The 25,321-nt window shown below is 34.1% G+C and overlaps 1 protein-coding gene across 13 annotated transcripts in view; it reads left to right on the forward strand.

Moving 5' to 3' along the window:
• RAP1GDS1 (Rap1 GTPase-GDP dissociation stimulator 1) overlaps positions 1 to 25,321 on the forward strand; it is a 164,773-nt gene that overhangs the window by 123,463 nt on the left and 15,989 nt on the right. For 12 of the 13 annotated variants that reach the window (XR_013371299.1, XR_013371304.1, XR_013371303.1 and 9 more), the window contains 8 exons: positions 3,218 to 3,343; positions 9,944 to 10,087; positions 10,553 to 10,684; positions 12,152 to 12,286; positions 13,561 to 13,686; positions 14,711 to 14,850; positions 20,335 to 20,461; positions 24,339 to 24,467. Coding sequence is in view for 6 of the 13 variants with exons in the window: in XM_077882960.1 (XP_077739086.1) it covers positions 3,218 to 3,343; positions 9,944 to 10,087; positions 10,553 to 10,684; positions 12,152 to 12,286; positions 13,561 to 13,686; positions 14,711 to 14,850; positions 20,335 to 20,461; positions 24,339 to 24,467 (1,059 nt within the window). In the remaining 7 variants the exon portion in view is untranslated. The remainder of the gene's footprint in view (positions 1 to 3,217; positions 3,344 to 9,943; positions 10,088 to 10,552; positions 10,685 to 12,151; positions 12,287 to 13,560; positions 13,687 to 14,710; positions 14,851 to 20,334; positions 20,462 to 24,338; positions 24,468 to 25,321) is intronic. The other variant, XM_077882962.1, reaches the window with a different exon arrangement.

A 25,321-nucleotide genomic window follows, 5' to 3' on the forward strand; every position in this document is an offset into this window, starting at 1 on the left:
AATTCCTAGTAGTATGGTGACATGAGAGCCCCAAATGGCCTGTTTGCAAAGAGCAACCAGTCCGGATTTGAACAAGTCAGAGGCTGCTGGAGTGAGAGTTGGGATAATTCTTGGAGGAGATGAAATTGATTACCTAAATAAAGCGAGCTTAGTAAGAGAAGATCAGACAGCTGATCAATAATTTATTAAAACAGTAATTACTGATATAACCAAAATTATGGTATAATTACATTGAGAAAATGGAGGGTATAACAGAGAGGGAAAAGAAAAAAAGAAAGCTAAGGCCTAATTGTTTATATTGGAAAGTCAATCAAAGATACCTAAAACTGAAAAATCAAGAAGTGTCAATACAAATATGTTATTTAAAAATATGGAGGTGAGTACCAGTGACTTAGCTAAAAGAGCTTTATGTGCTTGGCTTCTGAGAAAGGAGAAATGGGAGATGGAGACTGGGTTCTTCTGGTAATATAAGTATTAGAACTATCTCTTTAAACTCATGTATAATTTTGATAAAAATAACTTTAGAAAATGAGGGTTCTTGCTAAGGGTGTGTTTATCCATGACATTTGACCCAAATAAAATGTCCAAATCATACTTCATGCTGCCTTTTCTCTGTATCCACCTGCAGATAAATACAGATCTTCTTCTTTAATATTTATATTACTCATAGTGCATTGTTCCTTGTGGTGGCAGGTGGTCTGAATTACTTAGCAGTAGTGATTTGGTTTTAGTTTATTAAGTGTTTGAAGGAGTAGAATATGGATTGGAAAAAAACACTATTTAAAAAAAAAGTATGAGAGCACATAACTAGATAAATGTTGATGTCTATTTACTTCACCTATAATTTAATGTTCCTAAAATTCTTCCCATTCGAAGAATTGTCTGAAGCAAAGAAGCAATCAACAATGCTCAGGACTTAACTCATCCCTATTTATGTCAGACTCACCTTATAGGGTAAGATGTGCTGACATTTGTAGAATTTTATCTCTGAGGGTTTAGGTAGCTTATTGGAAAAGACATTCCACTCCTACTTCTTTTTTTATGGCACTAAGGATCATACAAGTTTTGGGGTAGATTTTCATCCTTTGTGGCATAGATTTGATGCAGGCACCAAAAGCAGTATAACAAGAGAATGAATCAAAACTATGAAGCCATGTTAAGATTTGTGTTTCTCTTTTTTCTTTTAAAGTTGAAATTGCAGTATTTTTTATTTGATAGCAATAGAGGTTTACTTGAAACTAGAGAGCAGAACGTAACTCTTATATTTATTTAACTGTTCATTCAGTCACACATTCACTCAGTCAAGCATTATTTTGAACACCTGCTATATACTGGGCACTGTACTATACATGGTGTTTGTGGTAGTTAATACACACTGTCCTTGCCCTCAAGGAACTTATGGTATAGTGGGTGAGATGGAAAAATTTTAAATAAATTTTACAAACAATCATGTAATTATAAACCGTGATAATTGCTAGTATGTGAAAATAACAGAATGAGGTGGGGGACTATTTTAAATTAGAGGCATAAACTCTAGGTGGGATGAAGCATTTTCAGACAATCAGTGTTTAAAAATATTTACTTCCTATAGATAGTGTAGGTAGTATATTTGGAAGCTACTGGAGGATGCTTACACCAAATCAAAACAAATGAAAGCAGAAGGATATACATAATAGAATATCTAATACTGGAAGGAAAAGAACATATCTATCAATAGAATGATAAATTCTAGGATGTCAGCTGTACCCCCAAAACAGAGAGTAACAAATCCAGATTGGATTTGGTCAGAATTCTCTGATTTCTGGATAAATTATTAGGACATCTGAGGCAGCAAAAGAACTTAAGATAACTGGATTCTGGTTGTATAGTGGAGGTAGGTTGGTAGAATTTGATAATTCATTGGAGGTAAAGTTGGATGAGAACAAGTAAGCAATGACTCCTAGGTTTCTTCCTGCATAGATGGATAGATAAATTGTTCATTTACCAAGTAAAGGAAGTAAAGAAACTCTGGAGGAAGAATAGATTTTAGGTAATACCAAAAGTCCTAATTTTAGATATTGAGTCTGGAAGCTAGAGGGGGATATTCAAATGGAGATGTCAGGTTGCCAGTTAAATAAGCTTGAAGTGCAGAGGAGGGCTAGAGATAATGATTGTATAAGTATCAACATATAGGTACTGTGTTGATGCTATGAAAGAGAACTAGATTGTCTGGGATGAGAATAAGGACCAAAAAGATAAGAAAGAAAAGGACCAAGTCCCAAGGCACTGGAATTTTTAGAGATCTGATAGAAAAGGAGGAGCAGGTAGGTCAAAACTAGTTTGAAGTGTGTTTAAAAGCACATGTGAGTTGAGAAAGTAGAGACAGTGTACATTGATGGTGCTACCAAAAACTCGTTTCTGAAACTGAAGAGCAATTGGATGGTAATTAAAGAAAAATGAAGTAGAATATAGCTGTTTTTATTTTTTTTTTTTAATGATTAGAGAGAGCATCTGTGTTTGAGTTGGGGGGAAGGACAGAAGGAATCTTCAGGCAAACTCCCTGCTGAGCATAGAGCCCGATGGGGAGCTCCATCCCATGACCCATGAGATCGTGACCTGAGCTGAAACCAAAAGTTGGAGGTTCAACCAACTGAGCCACCCAGGCACCCCAAGAGAGTTGTTTTTAATACTGCTTTTTTGTGTGAGAAATATTAGAGGATAATTAAATGCTAATGATGGGGCTCTAGAGTGAAGAGTGATTGGAGATGCTAAAGAGGCAAGAGGGAGTGAGATCCCAAGTACATGTGAAGAATTGACCTTTAATAATAGGCATGTCAAGGCCAGTGCAAGAACATACCATCTTAATGATCTAAATAATGACAAGTCACCTTTACTTCAGCCGTGTAAAATGTAGTCTGTTATGAGCAATTTTTCTTCTTTGACTAAAAGCCTTGAAACTGTAAATTTATAACATAGTAATTTAATTGTTGCTATGGTTACCTATACATTACACTAGTGAACATTTTTTATAGCCTTGAATAAAACTAGGTTGGAATATTTCTTTAAAGCCATTTTTCTTTTCAGGAAAATTTAAAATATATCTGATGGTTCTTATATTTGAAGAGTATTTGTATTTATCAGTAATGGTACAAAATGAGCATGTGTTGAAAGTAATAAAATACAATTTCTGCATTTAATTTTGTGTGTTTATTCTAAGATTTCCTCTTCTGTTTTGCAGAGTCAAGTAAAGAACAGTTTGCCAGTACGAACATTGCTGAAGAGCTAGTAAAACTCTTTAAGAAACAAATAGAACATGATAAAAGGGAAATGATTTTTGAAGTTCTTGCTCCACTGGCAGAAAATGGTGAGAAAATAAATGTACCTCTTGATTTGTTATCATGTATACTTTTTCCATTTTTCCTAATATTAGTTAATTGCCAGGTATTTAACTCAAAAAGCCTTCTTTGTTTTATTAATGACATGATGTTTTATTTTGGGTGCCTGTAACTTCAGCTGTTATCTACTCTATATCTACATTTTCCAAAGCTACTTTCCAAGTTCCTTTGATTTTTTTTAAATATTATTTTTTTAAATTATTATTTATTTATTCATGAGAGAGAGAGAAAGAGGCAGAGACACAGGCAGAGGGCGAAGCAGGCTCCGTGCAAGGAGCCTGATGTGGGACTCCAACCCGAGAATCTGGGATCACGCCCTGAGCCAAAGGCTGGAGCTCAACCACTGAGCCACTCAGGTGTCCCAGTTCCTTTGATTTTTAAGTTTTGGCAAAAACATGATTCTGTAGCTTATACATTTTTATGCCCCCCTGGCAAAGGCACCTGAGAGGCTGTAGCTTTGTAGGGCAAAGGGACAGTGTGGACACTGGTAAACTATTCCTATTTTTGGTAAAAAGTCTTAAGGGATACACCATAGGAATAAGAATGAACCAGAGTAAATAATTTTTCAAATACAGTGTCTAGCACATAATCAGTAAGGACCAGATACATGAGGAGATGAGACATTGTAAGCCAGAACCAGCACAAAGAACAGACAACAGCAAATCTCCAGATACTGGAATTATTAGATTTTGACTCAATATAGGTATGCTTATTATGTTCAAAGAGTTAAATGCAAGCTTGAAAATTTTAGAAGGAAACTAGAAACTATTAAAAGTGACATAGCAGATTTGAGGGAAAAAATTGGAAATTCCTGATTGAAAAAATAAAACCCAAAATAAGACCCTAATGGATGAGTTTAACAGCAGATTAAATATAATCGTCTTAGAGAACAGTGAATTGGAAGATAGATTGAAAGGAAGTCCAGAATGAAGTATAAAGACAAAGTACTCAATATACATAAAAATAGAATAAAAAGTACAGAGGATATAGTGAGAAGCTCTCTCATTTTTTGGAGCTCCAAAAAGTGGTGGGGGAGGCAGAGGCAATATCTTTTAAAATTGTGTCAGAGAATTTAACAAATTATGAAAATAACAAATATTCAAAAACCCAAATGAATCTAAAACCTGATAAAAAGAAATCTACATCTAGATACATTATCTTGAAACCACAAGAAACCAATGACAAAAACCTTTTTTAAAAAGCCAGGAACAAAATAGATTATCTTAAATGAGTAACAGTTTGATGGTTAACCTTCCAGCCAAAAATGAAAGCTAGATGATAATGAGACATCTTCTATGTGCTGAAATAAAATAAATGCCAACCTAGAATTCTAAACCCAATGAAAACATCCTTCAAACTAAAGGTAAAATAAAGATATTTTCAGAGTAAAAACTGAGAAAGTTCACCACCAATTTTTAAGGTGATTACTAAAGTAATTTTTAAAAACAATGTATAACTGCCAAACTAATAGATTTATGGAAAGATTTTTTTTTAAAGTACACCTTAAATCCAAAAATAATAGAAGAGGGGATCCCTGGGTGGCTCAGTGGTTTAGTGCCCACCTTTGGCCCAGGGCGTGATCCTGGAGACCCAGGATCGAGTCCCACATTGGGCTCCCTGCATGGGGCCTGCTGCTCCCTCTGCCTGTGTCTCTGCCTCTCTCTGTCTGTGTCTCTCATGAATAAATAAATAAAATCTTAAAAAAAAAATAACAGAAGAGAAGAGGAAAAAAAGGAACATGGAACAGGGGGTACTAATAGGGTATACAAAGTATATTAGATTTAAGACACAGTATTTCAGTAATTATATTAAATGTACTTGACCTACATGCTTTAATTAAAACACCTATTGTCAACTGAATTTTTAAAAATCAACTATACTTCTTAAAACATACTCATTAAATATAAGGAGATTTAAAAGATTGAGAATAAAATGATTTTTAAAAATAAAGCACTCAGGGTGGCTCAGTCAGTTGAGCGTCTGACTTCTGATTCAGGTCAGGTCATGATCTTGGGTTTCTGAGATGAGCCCCATGTCAGGCTCCATGCTCAGTGGGTATTCTGCTTCTCTCCTCTTTCTACCCTCCCTCCCCAGCCCCTGCTTACATGTGTGCACATGTGTGCTCTCTCTCTCAATAAACCAGTCTTTATAAATCAATCATTCAAACTTAAAGAAGGCTGAGATGGTTATTTTTAATATCAGATAAAATAGAATTTAAGATGAAAAGACTCCATAGAGATAAGGTGACTTTATGGTGATGAAAGGTCTAATTCACCTGGAAGTTGTAATTACCCCAAAACATATGAAGCAGAAATACTCAGAACTGTGGAGGGTATATAAAACATGTATAGTCATAAAAAAGTTTTAACAAATTTCAAAGGATTGCAACCTTATGGAGTATGTTCTCTGACTTAACTGAATTGTCTAATAATTAAAAGATAACTAGGAAATCCATTTATATTTACATATTAAAAAATATACTTCCAGCACCTCAGAGGTCAAAGAAGAATCATGATGGAAATTAGAAAATTTTCTTTTTTAAGATTTTATTAGAGACAGCACCCATGCAAATGCACACATGAGTAGAGGGAGAAGGAGAGAATCTCAAGCAGACTCTGTGCTGAGCCTCTTGGGGCTTGATCTCACCACCCAATGATGATGACCTGATGAAGAAACCAAGAGTTGGATGCTCAACCAGCTAAGCCACCCAGGTGCCCTGGAAATTAGAAGATTTTCTAATAATGAAAATAGTACTATATCTCAAATCTTATGTGATGTAGGCAAAGCCACACTTAAAGGGAAGGAAATCTAAAGAACTGAGATTAATAGAAAATACATAATGCAATATAAGCATATAATCACCAAAGTTGAGTCTGAAAGACTAAATAAAACTGGTAAATCCCTAGTAAGATTAATCAAGAAAAACTAACTTTATTCTGATAAAACAAAATAATTAAAAGATGATATGTTATTGGTACAAGGATGAGAAAGCCAGTAGAACAAAATACCCAAGAAACAAATGGATGCATTAATAGGTGCTTATTTTATTTGGAGAAAAAAAATTGTCACTGCCAAACTGTGGAAAAAAGTCTTTTCAATAAACAGTGCTGGGAATATGGAAAAAAATACAGTTGAGGATACATATACACCCCCAATTCATACTGTATAAAAAAAGTTTAGCTAGATTATTAACCTAAATGGGAAAGTAAAAACCAGAAAGCATATCTTAAAAATATGATAGAAAGATAACGTCATGCCCTTGGAGTATGGAGTTTTCTGAGGTCACAAAAATCTCTAACCATAAAGGAAAAAGTCTGATAAATTTGGCTAAAACTTCCATTTTTAATAATGAAAGGTACCAAAAAACACATTAAGAGTGAAAAGCAGTCGGTTAAGTGTCTGCCTTCGGCTCAGGTCATGATCCCAGGGTCCTGGGATTGAGCCCCACATCAGGCTTCCTGTTCAGTGGAGAGCCTGCTTCTCCCTCTCCTGCCTGCCACTCCCCCTGCTTGTGTGTGCACGCATGCACTCTCTCTCTCAAATAAATAAAATCTTAAAAAAGAGTGAAAGCAAGATATATATTTACAACAGGCATAATCAACAGAATGTATATAATTTATAAAAACTCCCACAAATCACTAAGAAAAATGTAGAAAGCCAAGTGAGAAAATGCATAAAAGATTTTAAAAGGCACTTAACAAAAGGTAAAATCCAAATAACTAATAAACACATGAAAATAGGCTTAACTCATTAATAAGCAGGATGCAAAATAAGACCTCAATAAAATACTATGATATGCCTATCAGAAGGTCAAGTAATACCAAATGTTGATGAGGGTGTGGAGCAGTGGAAACTCATTAAGTGCTGGTGGGTGTGTAAATTGGTGTAATTTGGAAAACAGTATCTATTGGGTTTGAGATTGTATTCTATGTGATCCAGCAGTTTTGCTCTTAGAATATACCCAGGTGTATATTCTGCAATGGCTCCTGGTGTACATGTTCACCAGGAGCCATTGCAGAAATGTTCTTAACTTTACTTACAATGATGAAAAATTAGAAACAACTCATATCCATTAACAGAAGAATAAATAATGGTATATTCATATAATGGAAAAATTTACACTTATGAAAAGGAATGAAGACAACAATAAACCAATAGTGTAGATGAATCCTATAAATGTGAAATGAAAAAAAAAAAACGTGAAATGAAAAAGCCAACTCTAAAAATATGTATTGTAAGATTCCATTTATATAAAGTTCAAAAAAGTAAAATTAAACTATAGTTTTCAGGAATGCTTATTTATTTGGTGAAACAATAAGGAAAAGTATGAATGTGATTACCATAAAATAAAAATCAGAGCAGTGATTTGAGACGGATAGAGGGAGGAATATGCGATAGGAAAAGGGAATGCACAGAGGAGCTTCCTGGGAGGTTGGCAATGAATTTCTTGATATAGATGGAGGTCATGGTTATTTACTTCATAATAATTGATTAAGCTAATAGGTACATTATGCATTTTTCTGCATTTGTAGCATTTTTTCCACCATTTAGAAAAGATTTTGAAATATATATGTACATAAATATATACGTATGTGTTTATATATATGCATTCTTTTCACCATTTGGAAAAGATTTTAAAATATATGTATGTATGTGTACTTACCTATATATGCAAATGGTTATAAAGATAGATGTCCTTGGGCAGAATGATGCTGATGTATGCTGGGCTGTCTGCTTTGGCAGACTGCCTTGCTGATCCTCCTTAATAAGGCTACTTAAAGCCTCCCACATATATATGTGATTACAGTCAAACTGAGAGGAGAGATCTGTAAACTTTAATGTTGACACATTTTAAATTTTCTAAATGCTTTAGATCTATTCTTTAGGCAGAAACTTGTTTTTCATCTCATTTGGTTGTTTGTCCAAATGAAATTTTTATTATGACCTTCTATCAGTTTTATACCAGAGAATTACCTGTAACCTTTCTCACAATATGTCAAAATAACAGTGTTTTTCTTATATCTGTTTTCTCCGTTACCACCTGCACTTTTGTTTTATAATTGTGCAGTAAATTGAATGATACCTTTGAAAACTTATTTCTCGACTATCCTTAGTATCATCCTTGGTTTTCCCTGTATGTAAAGGAGACATTAAAATTGGGAGTTGTATAATTCAAGGTTTTTAGGAATTTTAAGGTTTTTTCATCATGGCTTTCAGTTCTAGTCACCACACATTTCTAGCCCTAGCATTCTGTAACCAAGGAAACGCCCTACTTTTAGCATGGCACAGTGCAAGTGTACCTTTTAAAAAAAATATTCCAGGTCGAATATTCTATGTATTCTGAGATAGTATTCTATAGAATATCAGTGATCCTGGTGGTGGGGGGCTGGGGGGAGAAGCCTTGATTTTTATATCTTAAAATTACCTGAAAGAAAATGTCAACTATAAAAAAGGTCTTTGTTTCTCCCAAGTAACAATCTAAAGCTGCCATTGCTGTAGATGGGTACATATACAGCTTAGGGTAACCAATGACTAAAATAAAATCCAACTAAAAAATAAGATGTAATAATTTCTGTGTAGCACGTGTTTCTAAGGTCAGTTGATCTGCATTTATCTTAAGCAGTATAAAATATACTCAAAGCATTTAGGTGGACCAGTTTAGGTTAAAACACAAAGATGAAAGAGATATAATATCTATTATAATGGGGAAGACAGATATGGATATGAATATAAAATCTACAATGAATTAAGGTCCTTAATAAAATATTTACATTATTAGGGGTGTATAAACAAATAATTTGATAAGATTAGATCTTGCTCTGAGGAAAAATTTTAACAACATAATAAGGATATTAATTTTGCTGTTAAAGTGCTTTCACATTGCTGGTTATCCATCAGAAAGCTCAAAAGTTATTTTATTCTTTCAACTTTTAGTAAGAAAAATTAAAACCTACTCAGATATGGAGAGAATATAGTACAATGAACCACCATGTATCCATCACCCAAGAAAATTTCAAATTAATGAAAACCTGAAGCCCTTTTAAAAAACATGAGTTTTAAAGTTCAGAAAGTTGTAGGTTTATTAACTGTCTTAGAAAAATCATATCTATACAAATATGAATCCAAATATACTTAAAACATAGTTTGAAATTTACTAATAGCTCTTTACTTTTCAATAACTTTCTATTCAAACACCATTAGTGGATACATTTTAACTAAAACAGGCGTATGTGTTCTATTTTAAATGGTGTGAATATTCTATAGTATTTTAAACATGAGCATAATATGTAGAAGAACAGTGGAGTGCCAGCATTTCCCTTCAAAGCTGAGAATCAGTTTAGGTGCTGCCAGACATTGTAAAAAGTGACCTAATTCCAAGTAAAAAAATAATGAAAAAAAGTATAGAATAGAAGCTGCACTGTTAGATCCTTTTGAAACTCAAATCTTTGAAGATACGTTATCCAAATCATGCATTTTCTTTATTTCTTATAATTCTTCATAATGGATTGCTTATAATAGAACTTTTATTTCATTTCAAGTTTTGGTTGTTTTGTTCACATATTGTTTAGATGCTATTAAACTACAGCTGGTTGAAGCAGGCCTGGTAGAGTGTCTACTAGAGATTGTTCAGCAGAAAGTGGATAGTGACAAAGAGGATGATATTGCTGAGCTCAAAACCGCTTCAGATCTAATGGTTTTACTACTTCTTGGAGGTGAGTTATAGTTTAAGTCAATCTAAGAACATGATTGTCAGATTTTTTAAAATGTATTGTCTCTTTTGTGAACACTATATATAATAGGCATTTTTTTCATTTTTCTGCCTCATTTAATCCTGTTTGATGTGATGATTTTGAAACCTGAAATGCATCATGGATAGAACTAGAGATAATGAACCTGGAAAAGAGGAGTCTTCACTATCTTGCAATATTTAAAGAGATATCATAGGACAGCTGTGGCACCAAAATAATGAAAGCTAGAGGGTACTTGGGACTTAGACTAGAAAAATCCTAAACTCTTTTCCCAGTCAGTACTAAAAGCTTATTATAAAAAGAGTCATTACGTTTCCATTTATGAATTATCATTTGTGACGCACATAGTTATCCAGTTGGATATTCACATAGGAATATGGATTTGTTACTCTTAATTCTTTTCCTCTTATCTGTTTCATTTACCTCCAGATGAATCCATGCAGAAATTATTTGAAGGAGGAAAAGGTAATGTGTTTCAAAGGGTGCTGTCCTGGATTCCATCAAATAACCACCAGCTACAGCTTGCTGGAGCATTGGCAATTGCAAATTTTGCCAGAAACGGTAAGCATATATATTATTTCACCCTTTTTAAATCAAATATTCTATATGTTTTTTTATTTTTCTTTGCCATTACACATAGTAAAACTACAACAGTTCAGAAGTATAGGTAGTGTATCACTACCTTAATTTTTTAGAGATATGAAATATTTTGTGTTTTTTTAAAATTTTTATTTATTTTTAATATTTATTTTTTTTATTTATTCATGAGAGACACAAAGAGAGAGAGAGAGAGAGAGAGAGAGAGGCAGAGACATAGGCAGAGGGAGAAGCAGGCTCCAGGCAGGAAGGTGGATGTGGGACTTGATTCCTGGGTCTCCAGGATCATGCCCTGGGCCAAAGGCAGCGCTAAACTGCTGAGCCGTCTGGGCTGCCCTGATTTTTCTTTTTTTAAAGTAAGCTTTTCTTCCAAGCATGGGGCTTGGACTCCCTACTCTGAGATCAAGATTCATATGCTTTACTGACTGAACCAGCCAGCTGCCTATACTTATTGATTGTTATAACAAATTATGTATTTTGTGCTATTTAACTAAGTTCTAGTAGTATAAAGATCATGAACAGTGATCATGAAGTCCTTATTTGAGTACTCTGCACTTTATAGATCAGTAAATTTGAGTCCCATTCTAATACACAACTTAATCTGGTAGGGTATGCTCTCTTGCCTGGTGATTTTTTTATTTAATAATTTTTTAATTTAATATTCTTCATAAGGTTATTGTGCCTTAGTTTATACCTTTATGCCTACAAAACTGAACTGTAAGTAATCCTCTGGTTTAGGGTAGAATATTTAATTTGGTTTAATAATATTTCCAAAGCACCAGACCTTCATGTTCATTTCTGAAGTCTGGAACTCCTGCTCTTCAATCTGGAAACTCATTCTTATACTGTGACTAGGAAATATGGGTTATTTTTGTTTTTAATTTTATTTTATTCCACTGTGAACTGTGTAACTGTATAATGGATATCTTATTCCCTCTTTACTCTTTTATTTTTGAGGATGATCATTCACTCCTTAATGATGTAATTAAGAACAGTAAAATATTGGTAACTGTTGAAGCTAAATGTGGAATAGTGAATGGTTCATTATAGTACTCTCTCTGCTTTATAAATGTTTCAAAAATTGTTATTGAAAAATAATTTAAACATCAGCCCTGACTATATTTTGTTGTCACTATAACATTGGCAGAACTCAAGCATACTTCACTATAAGTCAAAACTATTACATTTTAAGTATATGGTTTCTACTTATCTTCTGATATATTATCAGATTGTATGCTAGAGATTTTTCTTGTCATGACTTCTTAGTAAAGAAAAAATAATTCATAAATATGATGGGAGAAAGCATTGGAATTCATTTTATTTCCTTGTAGCTCCATTTTCTCTAATGTAGGTCATAGATAGGCATCACTGTTATAAAATATTTATAGATATTTATAAAGAGGAAAGAAAAAATGCTTTTGTTTCATTCAGATGGAAACTGTATCCATATGGTAGACAATGGAATTGTAGAAAAACTTATGGATTTACTGGACAGACATGTAGAAGATGGAAATGTAACTGTACAGCATGCAGCATTAAGTGCCCTCAGAAATCTGGCCATTCCAGGTAAGACTTAAGAATAGTAGGCAACTATGTAAGAAGTAAGATCTGTTGTTTAAGAAGGTATTTATTTTCTGTGTTTTGTAGACCTACCCTAACCAAGAAAAAAACATCTTCAAATTGTTTATATCTTTCTTACTAATAAATGGAGATCATATGTCAAAATAGGTTTTCTGAGACTATGCAAACATAATCTTTGTATTTGTTCAGATGAAATATTTCTATTAATTACCTTTTGTGAATTAGATTTTCATCATATTATATACTTAAGCTCTTTTAAGCATCTTCAGTTGAGGTAAAATAATGGCATCAATTAACAGAGTCCCCTAAAAGAATGACTTTCAGGGGTTTCTTTTTCCTCTATAAGCAGACATAATTCTTAAAAATAGCTTTAATGTGTCTTTGGATTAAAGGTGCTCTGAGCCATGAGGTAAAACTATTATTCTACTTTCTAAAAGTAAATTTCTGATTAGGTGAAATAGTATAACTGTATGAAGATACAACCTATAAGAAATCAGTTTGATTCATATAACAGATTAATATTGTTTATTAATTTCTAGAACATCTCTATTAATACAGCTAGGTCAAGGACAGAGGTAAAAAGAAACATTACTAAAGTTGAGGAATTGTGTTATTTTGTAAATAAGAAGACAACAAGGTCAGATTTCCTTTACAAATTGTTAAGTATTTTGAGGATAGGTTTAAAAAGCCAATATGTATGATTTTGTGTGTTATATTCCTATAAACAAACAGGATAATTATCCCCCATCCCCAGTCCTATTATTTAAATAAACAGAAAAGTAGCAAGACTGCTTTTATTTTTTTTTTAAGATTTTATTCATTTATTCATGAGAGACAGAGAACCAGAGATATAGGCAAAGAGAGAAGCAGGCTCCCTGCAGAGAACGTGAGCCAAAGGCAGACACTCAAACACCGAGCCACCCAGGTGCCCCACAAGACTGCTTTTACGTAGAAAAATGTAACATGAGGCCTTTAAAATAGTAAGACGGGCGGCCCGGGTGGCTCAGCATTTTAGCGCCGCCTTCAGCCCAGGGCCTGATCCTGGAGACCCAGGATCAAGTCCCACATCAGGCTCCCTGCATGGAGCCAGCTTCTCCCTCTGCCTGTGTCTCTGCTTCTCTTTCTCTGTATGTCTCTCATTAATAAATAAAATCTTTAAAAATAATAATAATAAGACAATAAATGTGTATTTAATTGAATGGCTATCATCAAGAATGCTAGTACCATTTTAACCATAGTCTCTCTTTCTCTCTCTCTAGTTGTAAATAAAGCAAAGATGCTATCAGCTGGAGTCACCGAGGCAGTTTTGAAATTCCTTAAGTCTGAAATGCCTCCGGTTCAGTTCAAACTTTTGGGAACATTAAGAATGTTAATAGATGCACAAGGTAAAAGAAATGCTTTCACAAGGTACATTTTTGGTATGATAGTCAGTGTGCCTTAGTTGAAAAAGACGTGTTTTTAGCTTTCAGAATTATGTAATCATAAAAACAAATGGCAAATAAAAGACAAAAAGAGATTGATTTTAGAACTCCATTAATTTCCATGCTTGTTATAATTAAATTTAAATGGAAATTATATTGTATCTCTATTGTACATATAATCCTGGCTTTATGTTGATTTATTAGCAGTTCTAAAGATTTTGTTGTTGTTTTTTTTTCAGTTAAGGGTTTTTATGTTTTAGAGTTTCTTTTTTTTCCTTTTTTTAAAGATTTTATTTATTTATTTATTTATTTATTTATTTATTTATTTATTTATTTATTATTTTATTTATTTATTCATGAGACACACGGGCAGAGGGAGAAGTAGGCTCCATGCAGGGAGCCCAATGTGGGACTCGATCCCGAGTCTCCAGGATCAGGCCCTGGGCCGAAGGCAGGCCCTAAACTGCTGAGCCACCCAGGGATCTCCTGTTTCAGAGTTTCATACCATTTTTACCTTGTCTTAAAAATCGTGTTTTGGTATGCTAACACTCAAGGTTTTTAAAAATTTGTTTTGGGAACAGAGAGTTCATTTTTTTCTGTTTACAGAAATAACAGTGAAAACCACTCCTTGGAATGAATTGTGTTTGTTTACTTATTTCTAAATTCTAAACCTTTCTCTGTATTGATTTCTCAGAGTCCTTCTAATACCCTTTGTTACAGTTTGCCAGAGTACTAGCAGACTACCAGGCTGAACTATAAGAATATAAAACTGTTTTGTATTTTTGTGTTTTGTATGAAAGTCTATAGCTTTGTAGAAAAAGCTAACTATTCCATCAGATACAGAGTATTTGCAGTTCTTGCTTAATCATTGTGTTGTGTTAGATGGATATATATACAGTTTTCTTTCACACTCTTACATCTTTACCAGTTGTTTCCTTGGATGCTTATCAGTGATTGTTTCCTGTGTGGTTTGACTTCTTTCCTATAGCAGAAGCTGCTGAACAACTGGGAAAGAATGTTAAATTAGTGGAGCGTTTGGTAGAATGGTGCGAAGCCAAAGATCATGCTGGTGTGATGGGGGAGTCCAACAGACTGCTGTCTGCCCTCATTCGACACAGTAAATCAAAAGTAAGTTCCAGTGAAGACTCTTCACTAAAAAACATGCAAGTGGCCTTTTTGGAAACTCTGTATCATAGATCTCATATCATAAGCTTGCATTTTACATATTTATATATAAATACATTACAGATAGACCTCAGATATCATAGTTTCTGTTCCAGAGGGCTGTGATAAAGTAAAAATTGCAAAAAAAAAAAAAAAGAAAAAAAAAAAAGGTGGGTCAAATGAATTTATTTCCTAATGCATATAAAAGTTGTGTTTATACTATACTATATTCTGTTAAGTGTACATTAACATTATGTCTAATAAAATAATTTGTATACCTTAATTAAAAAATACTTTATTGCTAAAAAATGCTGTCATCTGAGCTTTCACTGATTCATCATCACTGATCACAGTTAACCATAGTAAATATAATAATGGAAAAGTTTGAAACTGGGAATTACCAAAATGTGATGCAGACAATGAAGCGAGCAAATGCTGTTGGGAAAATGGCACTGATGGACTTGCTTAATGTTGCACAAACCTTCAATCTGTAAAAAAAACAAAAAAAAAAAACAAAACAAAAAAAAAAACCATAGTGTCTGTGAAACACCATAAAGTGAGGCACAATCCTGAAAAAGTAATTGAAGATTGAGCTTTTGTATTTAGTTCTATTGCATAATAGTTAAGAGTAAGCTTTGGAGTCAGATGAGTTCACATTTTATCTCTGCTACTTACCTGGTCAAGTCTTTCACATCTCAATATATTAAACCTGAGATAATACCTACCCGAAATTAAGTGTTGTGAGAATAATTCAATGAGATCACATATACGAAGTGTTCAATTGGTACCTGGGACATAGTAAGCACTCAGTAAATGGAGTTGTTGTAGAGGTTGCAGGTGTTATTTTTACCACCACGCTTAGTGTCAAACATCTATGTACTAGGCAATGACCAAGCTAGCTAATGATATTAAGAAATCAAATGATATCTAGATAGTATATGATGCTCTGAACTCACAGAGTTGGATGAAGTCCATTCTCAAAGCAGTGTCCAGCCTGGTATGTGTCTGACATGTGGTTGCTAACCTCTGTTAAGTGAATGAATACATGAATGAGCAAATGAACTGTTTTAAAGAGCACAGTGGTGGGAACCCAGGTCAGCAGGTTAGCAGCTGATTTAGTATCTATATTCTATACCTTTTTTTTTTTTTTACTATAACCTGTTTTCTAAAGTGAGCCTTTTGGCCATTTCACTTATGTCCATGAGAAAATGCATCACAACTTCTTAACCAAATCTTGGAGCCAAAGCTTTTTCAGTTGCTATATAAAATTGAGATTTGAGGGTTTTAAGGCTTTTCTTTTAATATTTATCACAGATTTCCTTGTCCCTCATCTCCCCCACCAAAAAATGGCTTTCAAGCACCCATTAAGCATCTATAGTCATGTAGGTGTTTTGAAAAGACCAGGGAAACAGGGCACTGCACCTTTCTAGGGGTGTGTGTGTGTGTATACGTGTAACAAAAAACAATTTGAAATGATACAATTTGAATGATAATTATAATTTCATGGTCATATTATAACAACTGTATGTTTACAGTTCAGTACTATAGGCTTTTTTTGTTTTGTTTTTTTGTTTTGGTTTGTGTTTTTTTGCATATCTTCCCTATAATTAAGGTGTATACTGCTGCTAAGCAGCAATAGGAACCTTGATGTGCATACTTTAATGATCAGAACAGAAGGGGTGTTCCTTAGGTGAGCTCCAGATTAGAACTCTTAGTTTTAAATTTCACAAACATTAAAGTGGAATCAGTGGTTCCTTTTGAGAATCAAAGCAGTTCTCAGAATATGTTCTATTGAATAATAACCCTAAGAAATATTCCACAAAGGGTAAAGGTTATATGATCAGATTAGTTAGGGAAGTAGTTCATGCTCTTTCCTTGCCTTTGGAATTCACAGCACATATTAGTACTACTCTAAAAAAAACTTCTTAACTCTATTTAATCTACTGATTCCCAAACTATCTGACAATGGGGCTTTTTTACAGGTTGCATTTATTAAATACATTCCACTGTACATACTTTGGAAAATGCTGCTCTAGAATAAGCTTTTAAACACTAGGTACAAGTTAGTCACATTCCTGTAGATCCTTAACCAACTGTTGTGAATTATAGTTCTCTCCTTGTGTTATTTTTAAACTTTGAAGATCCTACTCCTTTTAAAGTCACCCTGAATTCTGTCTTACAGTCCAACCCTCTGAAAGTCTGCGCTGACTCACAGCGTTTCACACTAGCTTAGTCATCTCAGCCATATACACTGCATTCCTGCACTTGTGCCAATAGGTAAATTCACATCTTCCCTCGAAAGAGTACCCTAGGCTAGGGCTTTTTAGCAATTAGCTGGACGTTCTGATTGTAGGTATCAAAAACAGAAAAGTACAGTTTGCTTCTACACCAGAACATAAAAACTGCCTCATGTCAAAAGCACTTTTCTTAAGAGTAGAACATTCTTCAATTGCCAAGCTAAAAAGTAGTTCAAACAAATTTATTTAGTCATTTGCTCATATATCTAACATTTAATTCCGATACTGAGAAGTAGTCTTTGATGGTACAAAGTTGAGAAAGAAAATTTTTGTTAGGTGATTCAGTGGCTATGTTATAAATTATCTTGAATTTAAGCCTATTTCAGACCATTACATTGTAGTCAACATTATAGAGTTTTCAACAAAATTTGTACCTGGATTATCTCAATTATTAATGGCAAAGTGACCATAAAAGCTGAACATGTGAGACTATTACATAGACAATTTGCCTTGGTTGTGTATGTTCCAAAATTTAGCTTTCCATAAGAAAACTCCTTGAGAAATAGGATTACAAAATAATACATCATTTAAAACTTTGTAAAGCATTATAAAGTATGTCTAAAATTTTTGGAGATTTTACAGATATATATAGGGTTCAGAAGGATTTCCCAGAAAAATGTCTTCCTGTGTATCTCTACAATTTAATAAATGAAATGGTTTCAGAAAAGTTAACTCTGGATTACTTGTAGATGTGTAATGGCTAAAATTATTTGTAATTCTCCAGATGAACCTTGCTCTGTGGAGTGATGCCAATAACCTTTTACCTTTTTGTTTTAATATCTTGAAGTTTACAATATAACTTTAAAATATATTCAGAGAGCCTCCATAGAGCACATTGTGACTGCCTATATATGGCATGTCATGAATTCAGTACATATACTTTTGCATAGACAACAAATGGTTAAGAACAAGGAACTGATAGACTGACTGCCTGGACTTGAATGTTGGTTTTTTTTTTTATCACTTACTTAATCACTGACTGGCCAAATTTCATAACTTAATCTGAGCTTCAATTTCTTCATCTGTTAACTACAGATAATATCTAGCTAATAGGATTTTCTGTGAGGCTAAAAATATGCTAATATCTCTAAGCTACCCAGTATAATGTCCAGTGTGTAGTTGTTGCTCCATAGGGGGTAGCTATGAATATCATTCTTTTTTGTCATATAACAGAACAATGCTTCATTTGTCTTTTATCCCCCATTCTGTCAGGCAAAGCAAGTCCATAGAGGAGCTATTCAACAAACATTTATTGAAATAAGAGGAGAGAGGGTGGGCATTTTAAAAAGCGATTCTCCAATACCTGTTCAAAAAAGTGAGATGGAGGGGCACCAAAAAATGGCTCAGTCAGTTAAGCACCCGACTCTTAATTTTGGCTCAGGTCATGATTTCAGGGGTGTGAAATCAAACCCTGTGTCCAGCTGTGTACTCAGCGCAGAGTCTGCATGAGATTCTTTCTCTCCCTCATAGCTCCTTTACCATCTCATTTTATGAGAGAGCTATGCTTGATCTTACAGGGAGCTATTGGCTTCTGATACAGTTGCCTTCTTCGTTCATTACCTGCTCCTTCTACTACAGTGGACTCTCCAGGGTGAATCACAAAATAAAGGATGAAATGATAGTTCAAGAACCTTCATTAGGTGACTATATATGTATCTATGAACCTCTTGTGGTCTTCTTTACTCAGTAAGTTGCTTTGTGATTTTTATAAAAATCTTTACGAATTTTAAGTTTCAAATAAAATGCCCACCAAGTAAGCAGTATACTAGGAGGTTTTCTCTTCATTAGAAAAGGCTTTAAAGGACAGTTTCTCACTTACTAAAAGAGGTTAAGAGAGAGGCTTGTTAGATGCTAGAATACAGTCACCATAAAAACTTAGTACTGGGTTTGATCTCTAAATGCATTTGATCTCAAAGCAAAGATACTATCTATAAATAGTTTTCTTTAAAATTTAGAATTTAGCCACCTGGTTGTCTCAGTCCGTTAAGTGTCTGCCTTCAGCTCAGGTCATGATCCCAGGGTCCTGGGATCAAGCCCCAAGTCAGGCATTCTGCTCAGCGGGAGTCTGCTTCTCCTTCTCCCCTTGCCTGCCACTCCTCCTGCTTGTGCTCTCTCTGTGTCTGTCAAATAAATAAATAAAATCTTTTTTTAAAAAATTATATAAGGTAGAAGCATAAAGGAAACCCTTTTTTGTGTATTTTCACAAATTAATTGAAAAATATTTCTAATTACACTTAGTTTTTATACTGTTGCAGCTAATGCAGACAGGCTACCTAACACCCAGCACTTAAATTATTAAAAGTAGTGAAAGAAAATTACTTTAAAAAATTCTGTAATTTAGACTTTCCTCTAAATCACATTTAATCCAAGAGTTTTTAGGCAACAAAACTGAGATTAAAACAAAAATGAATACTAGAAATAAATGTGACCATTTTTTAAAAAATCTAATTTTAGCTGTATATTCTTATGTGTACTTTTCATGTAATAACTTTGTAATTATCATAAAAACCTATGATAACACATTATCCCAGCATTATAGATAAAGTCACTGAGACGCATAGAGGTTCAGTAATTTGTTTAGTCAATGTTGGGACTGGGTTTTATTCAATCTGGAGCCCACTGTCTCCTCTGCCACTAAAGAGGACAGAGGTGTAGGTCCCATGAGAAATGAGGGAGATAATTTTAAGTTCTGCTCAAGTCCCTTTCAACAAAGGGGTAAGAGATTAAAAACAAACAAAAAAACACTTTACCTAGATCATCTGGAGAACAACTACCTGTTGTTATAATAATAAGTTGAAAGAAGGACTTTATTTTGTCCTTAAAAAATCTTACTCTCTTCTGTTCATTCCATAGTAAGTCAACATTTGGGGCAACCACACTTTTATTTTTTTGCCTGGTAGCTTCTGGGACTCTCTTCCTTGCTATGAACTGCAGTGGTCTTTTTCACTTAGGTAATTTAAGTTGTCATCTTTTGATGAATTTATTTAAAGCTAAAAGCTTTTTCCTTTTCTTCTGTGAAGAAAAAAATTATGGTTAAATGTAATGATTCATACAGGACACTGTCAGCAAAGCACTCAACTTAACAATGAATTGACTGTTTCTTTATGTTTAAAATTAAAGTTTATAAGCCTGTGATATTTATTTATTGTAGGATGTAATTAAAACCATTGTACAGAGTGGTGGCATCAAGCATCTAGTTACCATGGCAACTAGTGAACATGTAATAATGCAGAATGAAGCCCTTGTTGCTTTGGCACTAATAGCAGCTTTAGAGTTGGGTAAGTACCCCAGTGTCAAACTTATTTTCTCCTATTTTTATCTTGGATGAAATGAAGCACAGGAGTGGAATAGAAGTCAACAAAACCTTGACTGGAAACATTTTGCCAGCATGTGTCTGCACCTATAGATTGATATATAGGAAATCATTTTCTATAGATTGCCATCTCAGCTTTTACTTTTGGTAACATTTTTAGGCCAATGCTTAACTCTTTTTAAAGTTCTGTCTCAAATGTTATTTCAAGTTATAGGCACTTAGTGAACACAAAACATTTCAGCAGGCCTCACAGAGAAATGAAACTATATTTAGAATACAACAGCAAATTTAGAGTCTGCTACCCTTCCAGTGACCCGACCTTCTCTTCCATCTCTACTACTGAGTCTCTCTCTTGCTTATCTCCTTCTGTCACCGTGGCTTCTCTTGCTTTATAGTATTGCCCTCATTCTAAATTCTTACCTTCTGTGTCATTCTTCTGTGTGTTTTACATTCAAAATTCCCCCAAAGCAGAGTTTAAATAATTCAGCTGGTGTCTTTCTAGCATATAGCATCCGTGTTGGTCAGAATTCTTGAGAAGCTAATTCATAGGCATCTAGCTTATAGATAGTAACCTTTGTCCCAGGAACCAGTCTCTGATATAGATAGCTGGGGACAGTCACACAGCCTGTGGTTAAGGCCTGAGGCTGCCTTATACAATGGAGGACTATAGACTTAGTAGGTTTGTCCTGTACAGTTCAAAGCTATTTAGGTAAATACTGTTAACGATCACCTGTTAATTCCCACTGATGATTTATGTCCATAATTCTCACACAGTGGCAATTGGACCCACCAACCCCTATTCCAAGGGAGAACCAAAAGATAAACATGGTCTGTCTTTCTCTAGTGTCACATTTACTCAGATTTTAGGTATGAGAGATTCAAATTTTTGTTATCTTAAAGGGTTTTGAATTTTAAAACAATTTTTTTTTAAATCCTTGGTATGAGTAGGATGTAAAATTTTTCTGAATTTTAAAGATAAAAGACTTCAAGAACACATGCTTATTCTTACTGACTTTGGTCTACAGATAGAGATGCTTTGGAGGTCAGTTCAAGTCCTGGATTAGCCATGACTTCACACATGGTTTGAATAGAGTCAGCTTACAAGTCCAGCAGCCATCATGCGGAGTCAGTGGGGGGAGCTATGATGAAGGGCAGAGTGTTGGTGAGGATATTGAATACCAAACTGGGTTCATGGCCTGATTTTAAGTGGCTTAAAGTGATAAGGCAGTTTCAGAATATGCTTGATGACCCAGCCTGGGATGAATCTGGTTTTGTGCCAATATCTTCCAAACAAGTTATAATTTCATTAGCTTCCTGATACCTAAGCATTTGCCTCAGTCTGGTCACCTTACCATAGAATATACAAATTATGATACATGCATTTTTGTTGTTGTTACCTAATATTTCCTAGATTCCTTGACTTAAGATACAAAAATAAGTCCATACCATCTTTTTAATGCACAATATACTTTGAAAACCATATTTTTCCAATCTTGTTTCCTTAGACTATTTGATATTAAGGAATTAAATTTTTTAGTATGATAATAGTACTAAAGCAACATTATTGAGAGTCTTTTCTTTTTAGATAATTGTAGATTCACATGCCGTTGTAAAAAATAATACAGTGATCCCTTGTATATTTTACCCAGTCTCTCCAATGGTAACATTTTGCAAAACTATAAATAATATTTCAACTGCTGATATAACTTACCAGTCTTATTCAGATTTCCCCAGTTTTACTTGTTCTCATTTGTGTATCTGTTTAGTTCTATACAGTGTTAGGATGTGTAGTTTGTGTATCAACCACCCCAGCCAAGATACTGAATAGTTTAACACCACAAGAATCTCTCCGTTTATAACCATAGTAGTCACCTACCTCCTCCCTCTACCCCTTACCTTGTTTCTCATCCCTGGAAACCACTAATCTGTCCTTCATTTCTAAAATGTTATATATGTGGAATCATAAAGTATGTGGCCTTTGGGATTGGTTTTCTTAATTCAACATAGTTTCCAATTTGTTTTGTGTATCAATGTTTTTTTTTAATTGCTGAATAGCATTCCATGGTATGTACATACCATAGTTTGTTTGACCATTCCTGTCAAAAAACATCTGGGCAGATTCTACTTTGGGGCTTTTAAAAATAAATAAATGCTATAAACATTCATGCGTAGGTTTTTATGTGAATATAAATTTTCATTTCTTTGGATAAATGCCTAGGAGTGCAATTGCTGGGTTGTATGGTAACTATATGTTTAATTTTTAAAGAAACTCTCAAACTGCTTTCCAGAATGGCTATACCATTTTACATTCCCACCAGCACTGTGTGAACGATCTAGTTTTTTCCACATTCTCATCAAATATTTGGTATCGTCACTGTTTTGAATTTTAGCCACTCTGATAGCTGTGTAGGCATATCTCATTATGGTTTTTCCAGTTTTCTAATGGAAAAATTAGAGCATATGAAAAGCATATGAAAAGATGTTCATCATTATTTGCCATCTGTATATATTCTTTGGTGAAATACCTATGGATTTTTTTGCTCATTTTCTAATTTTTTAATTAAGTTGGAAATTCTTCATATATTCTAGAAGCTTTATAGTTTACATTTAAGTGGATAATCCACTTTGAATTAAAATCTGTGTAAAGTGTGTGATTTAGGGCAACTTTTCTTTCTTTCTTTCTTTCTTTCTTTCTTTCTTTCTTTCTTTCTTTCTTTCTTTTCTTTTCTTTTCTTTCTCTTTTTCTTTCTTTCTTTCTTTCTTTCTTTCTTTCTTTCTTTCTTTCTTTCTTTTTCTTTCTTTCTTCTTTCTTCCTGCTTCCTTCTGCTTTATTTTCTTTTCTATATTCTTTTTTGTCTGAGGAAATGCCAGTACTGTTTGTTGAAGAAGCTATCTTTCCTGCATTGAATTGATTTTGTACCTTTATCAAAAATCGTTTGAACTTGGGACACCTGGGTGGCTCAGCAGTTGAGCGTCTGCCTTTGGCTCAAGGCCTGATCCTGGATTCCCAGGATCGAGTCCCACATCAGGCTCTTTGCATGGAGGCTGCTTCTCCTCCCTCTGCCTGTGTCTCTGCCTCTCTTTCTATGTCTTTCGTGAATAAATAAAATCTTTTTAAAAAATCATTTGAACATATATGTGTGGGTCTATTTCTGGGGTTCTCTGTCTCTACCAGTACCACACTCTTTTGATAACTGTGCTATGTAGTGAGCTTAAGCTTAACATCAGGTAGAAGAATTCCTCCTACTTTATTTCTTTTTCTATCAAGATTATTTACCCGCTCTAGGGCCTGTGGCTTTCCATATAAACTTTACTATAAACTTAAAGGTTTTCTACAGAAAATCCTCTGGGAATTCAACAGGAATCACATTAAGAGTCTTCATCTTTTAAAGATACATACTGAAATACATATGGAAGAAACTGTCATTTTTACAGTTTGCTCCAAAATAATTTGGGATGGGTGAGAGTAGGTGAATGAAAGTAGAGATAGATGAAACAAGATTGGCCATAGTTTTTGAAGATATTAGTGAATAGTGTATCATTATATAATCTTTTCTGCTTTTGTATATGTTTAACATTTTTCATAATAAAGACTTTTTAATTGCCTGGTTAATATTAAAATATTCCCTTTAAGCTTAAACTAAATATCTGCTGAAATTTAACTCTACTTTTTTTTTTTTTTAACAAGGTCTGAATTTAATATTCTATCTCAAAGTCATCGTTATATATCAGTCCCTTTTGGAGAGTTTTATATGGTCAGTTTCTAGAAAAGGAATCAGTATTTAGCCACATTGCACTGGGCTTATAAACAGACACAACCGATACTTTGTTTCCTATTCTAGGCACAGCTGAGAAAGATCTAGAAAGTGCTAAACTTGTACAGATTTTACACAGACTGCTGGAAGATGAAAGAAGTGCTCCTGAAATCAAATATAATTCCATGGTCCTGATTTGTGCTCTCATGGGATCTGGTAAGTATTTCTTCTATCATTTGAGGTCTATCAACATATGGTTGATGTTAAATATAAAATAATAGTAAATGGGGGCACCTGGGTGGCTCAGTTGGTTAAACTGCTGCCTTTGGTTTGGGTCATGATTCCAGGATTCTGGAATTGAGCCCTGCACTGGGCTCCTTGCTCAGTAGGAAGGCTGCCTGCCCCCCTCTCTCTTCATCTGCCTCTGCTCTCTCTTTCAAATAAATAAATAAAATCTTAAAATAGTAGTAAATGGTGGCTGTGGGTTTTAAAAGCATTAGAAATTATGGAGGATATAGGATTACTTTTACTTACAAATATTCCCAAAAGATTCTCACTATACTAATAAAAGTATCATGGGACACCTGGGGTGGGGCTCAGTCAGCTGAGCACTCAACTCTTGATTTTGGCTTGGTTCATGATCTCCAGGTGGTAAGATTGAGCCCTGCATTAGGCTCCATGCTCTGCACAGAGTCTGCTTGAGATTCTCTTTCTCCCTGCCCCTGCTTGCACACACTCTCTATCTCTAAAATAAAACTAAAAAATCTTACATAGTATCATGTAGCAAATAGGCAAAAATCAATGTTAAAAAAATAATACATGTAAATCTCATTGACTCCAAAATATTTTATACAAAGAACAAGTTCTCATTTTGTGTATCATGAATTTAGCTAAGGAATTTGTTCAAGAAATCATTGGCATATTCTGGTATATGTTCCATGGATACTGAAAAGAATGTGTATTCTATTGTCATTGGGTGGAGTGTTCTTTAAATGTCACTTAGATTCTTTTGGTTGTTGGTAGTGGAATTGAGTTTGCTATATTCTTAGCAAACAGAATATATTGATATT

This window comes from Canis aureus, chromosome 33 (genome assembly GCF_053574225.1).
Source record: "Canis aureus isolate CA01 chromosome 33, VMU_Caureus_v.1.0, whole genome shotgun sequence".
NCBI classification, from domain to species: Eukaryota; Metazoa; Chordata; class Mammalia; order Carnivora; family Canidae; genus Canis; species Canis aureus.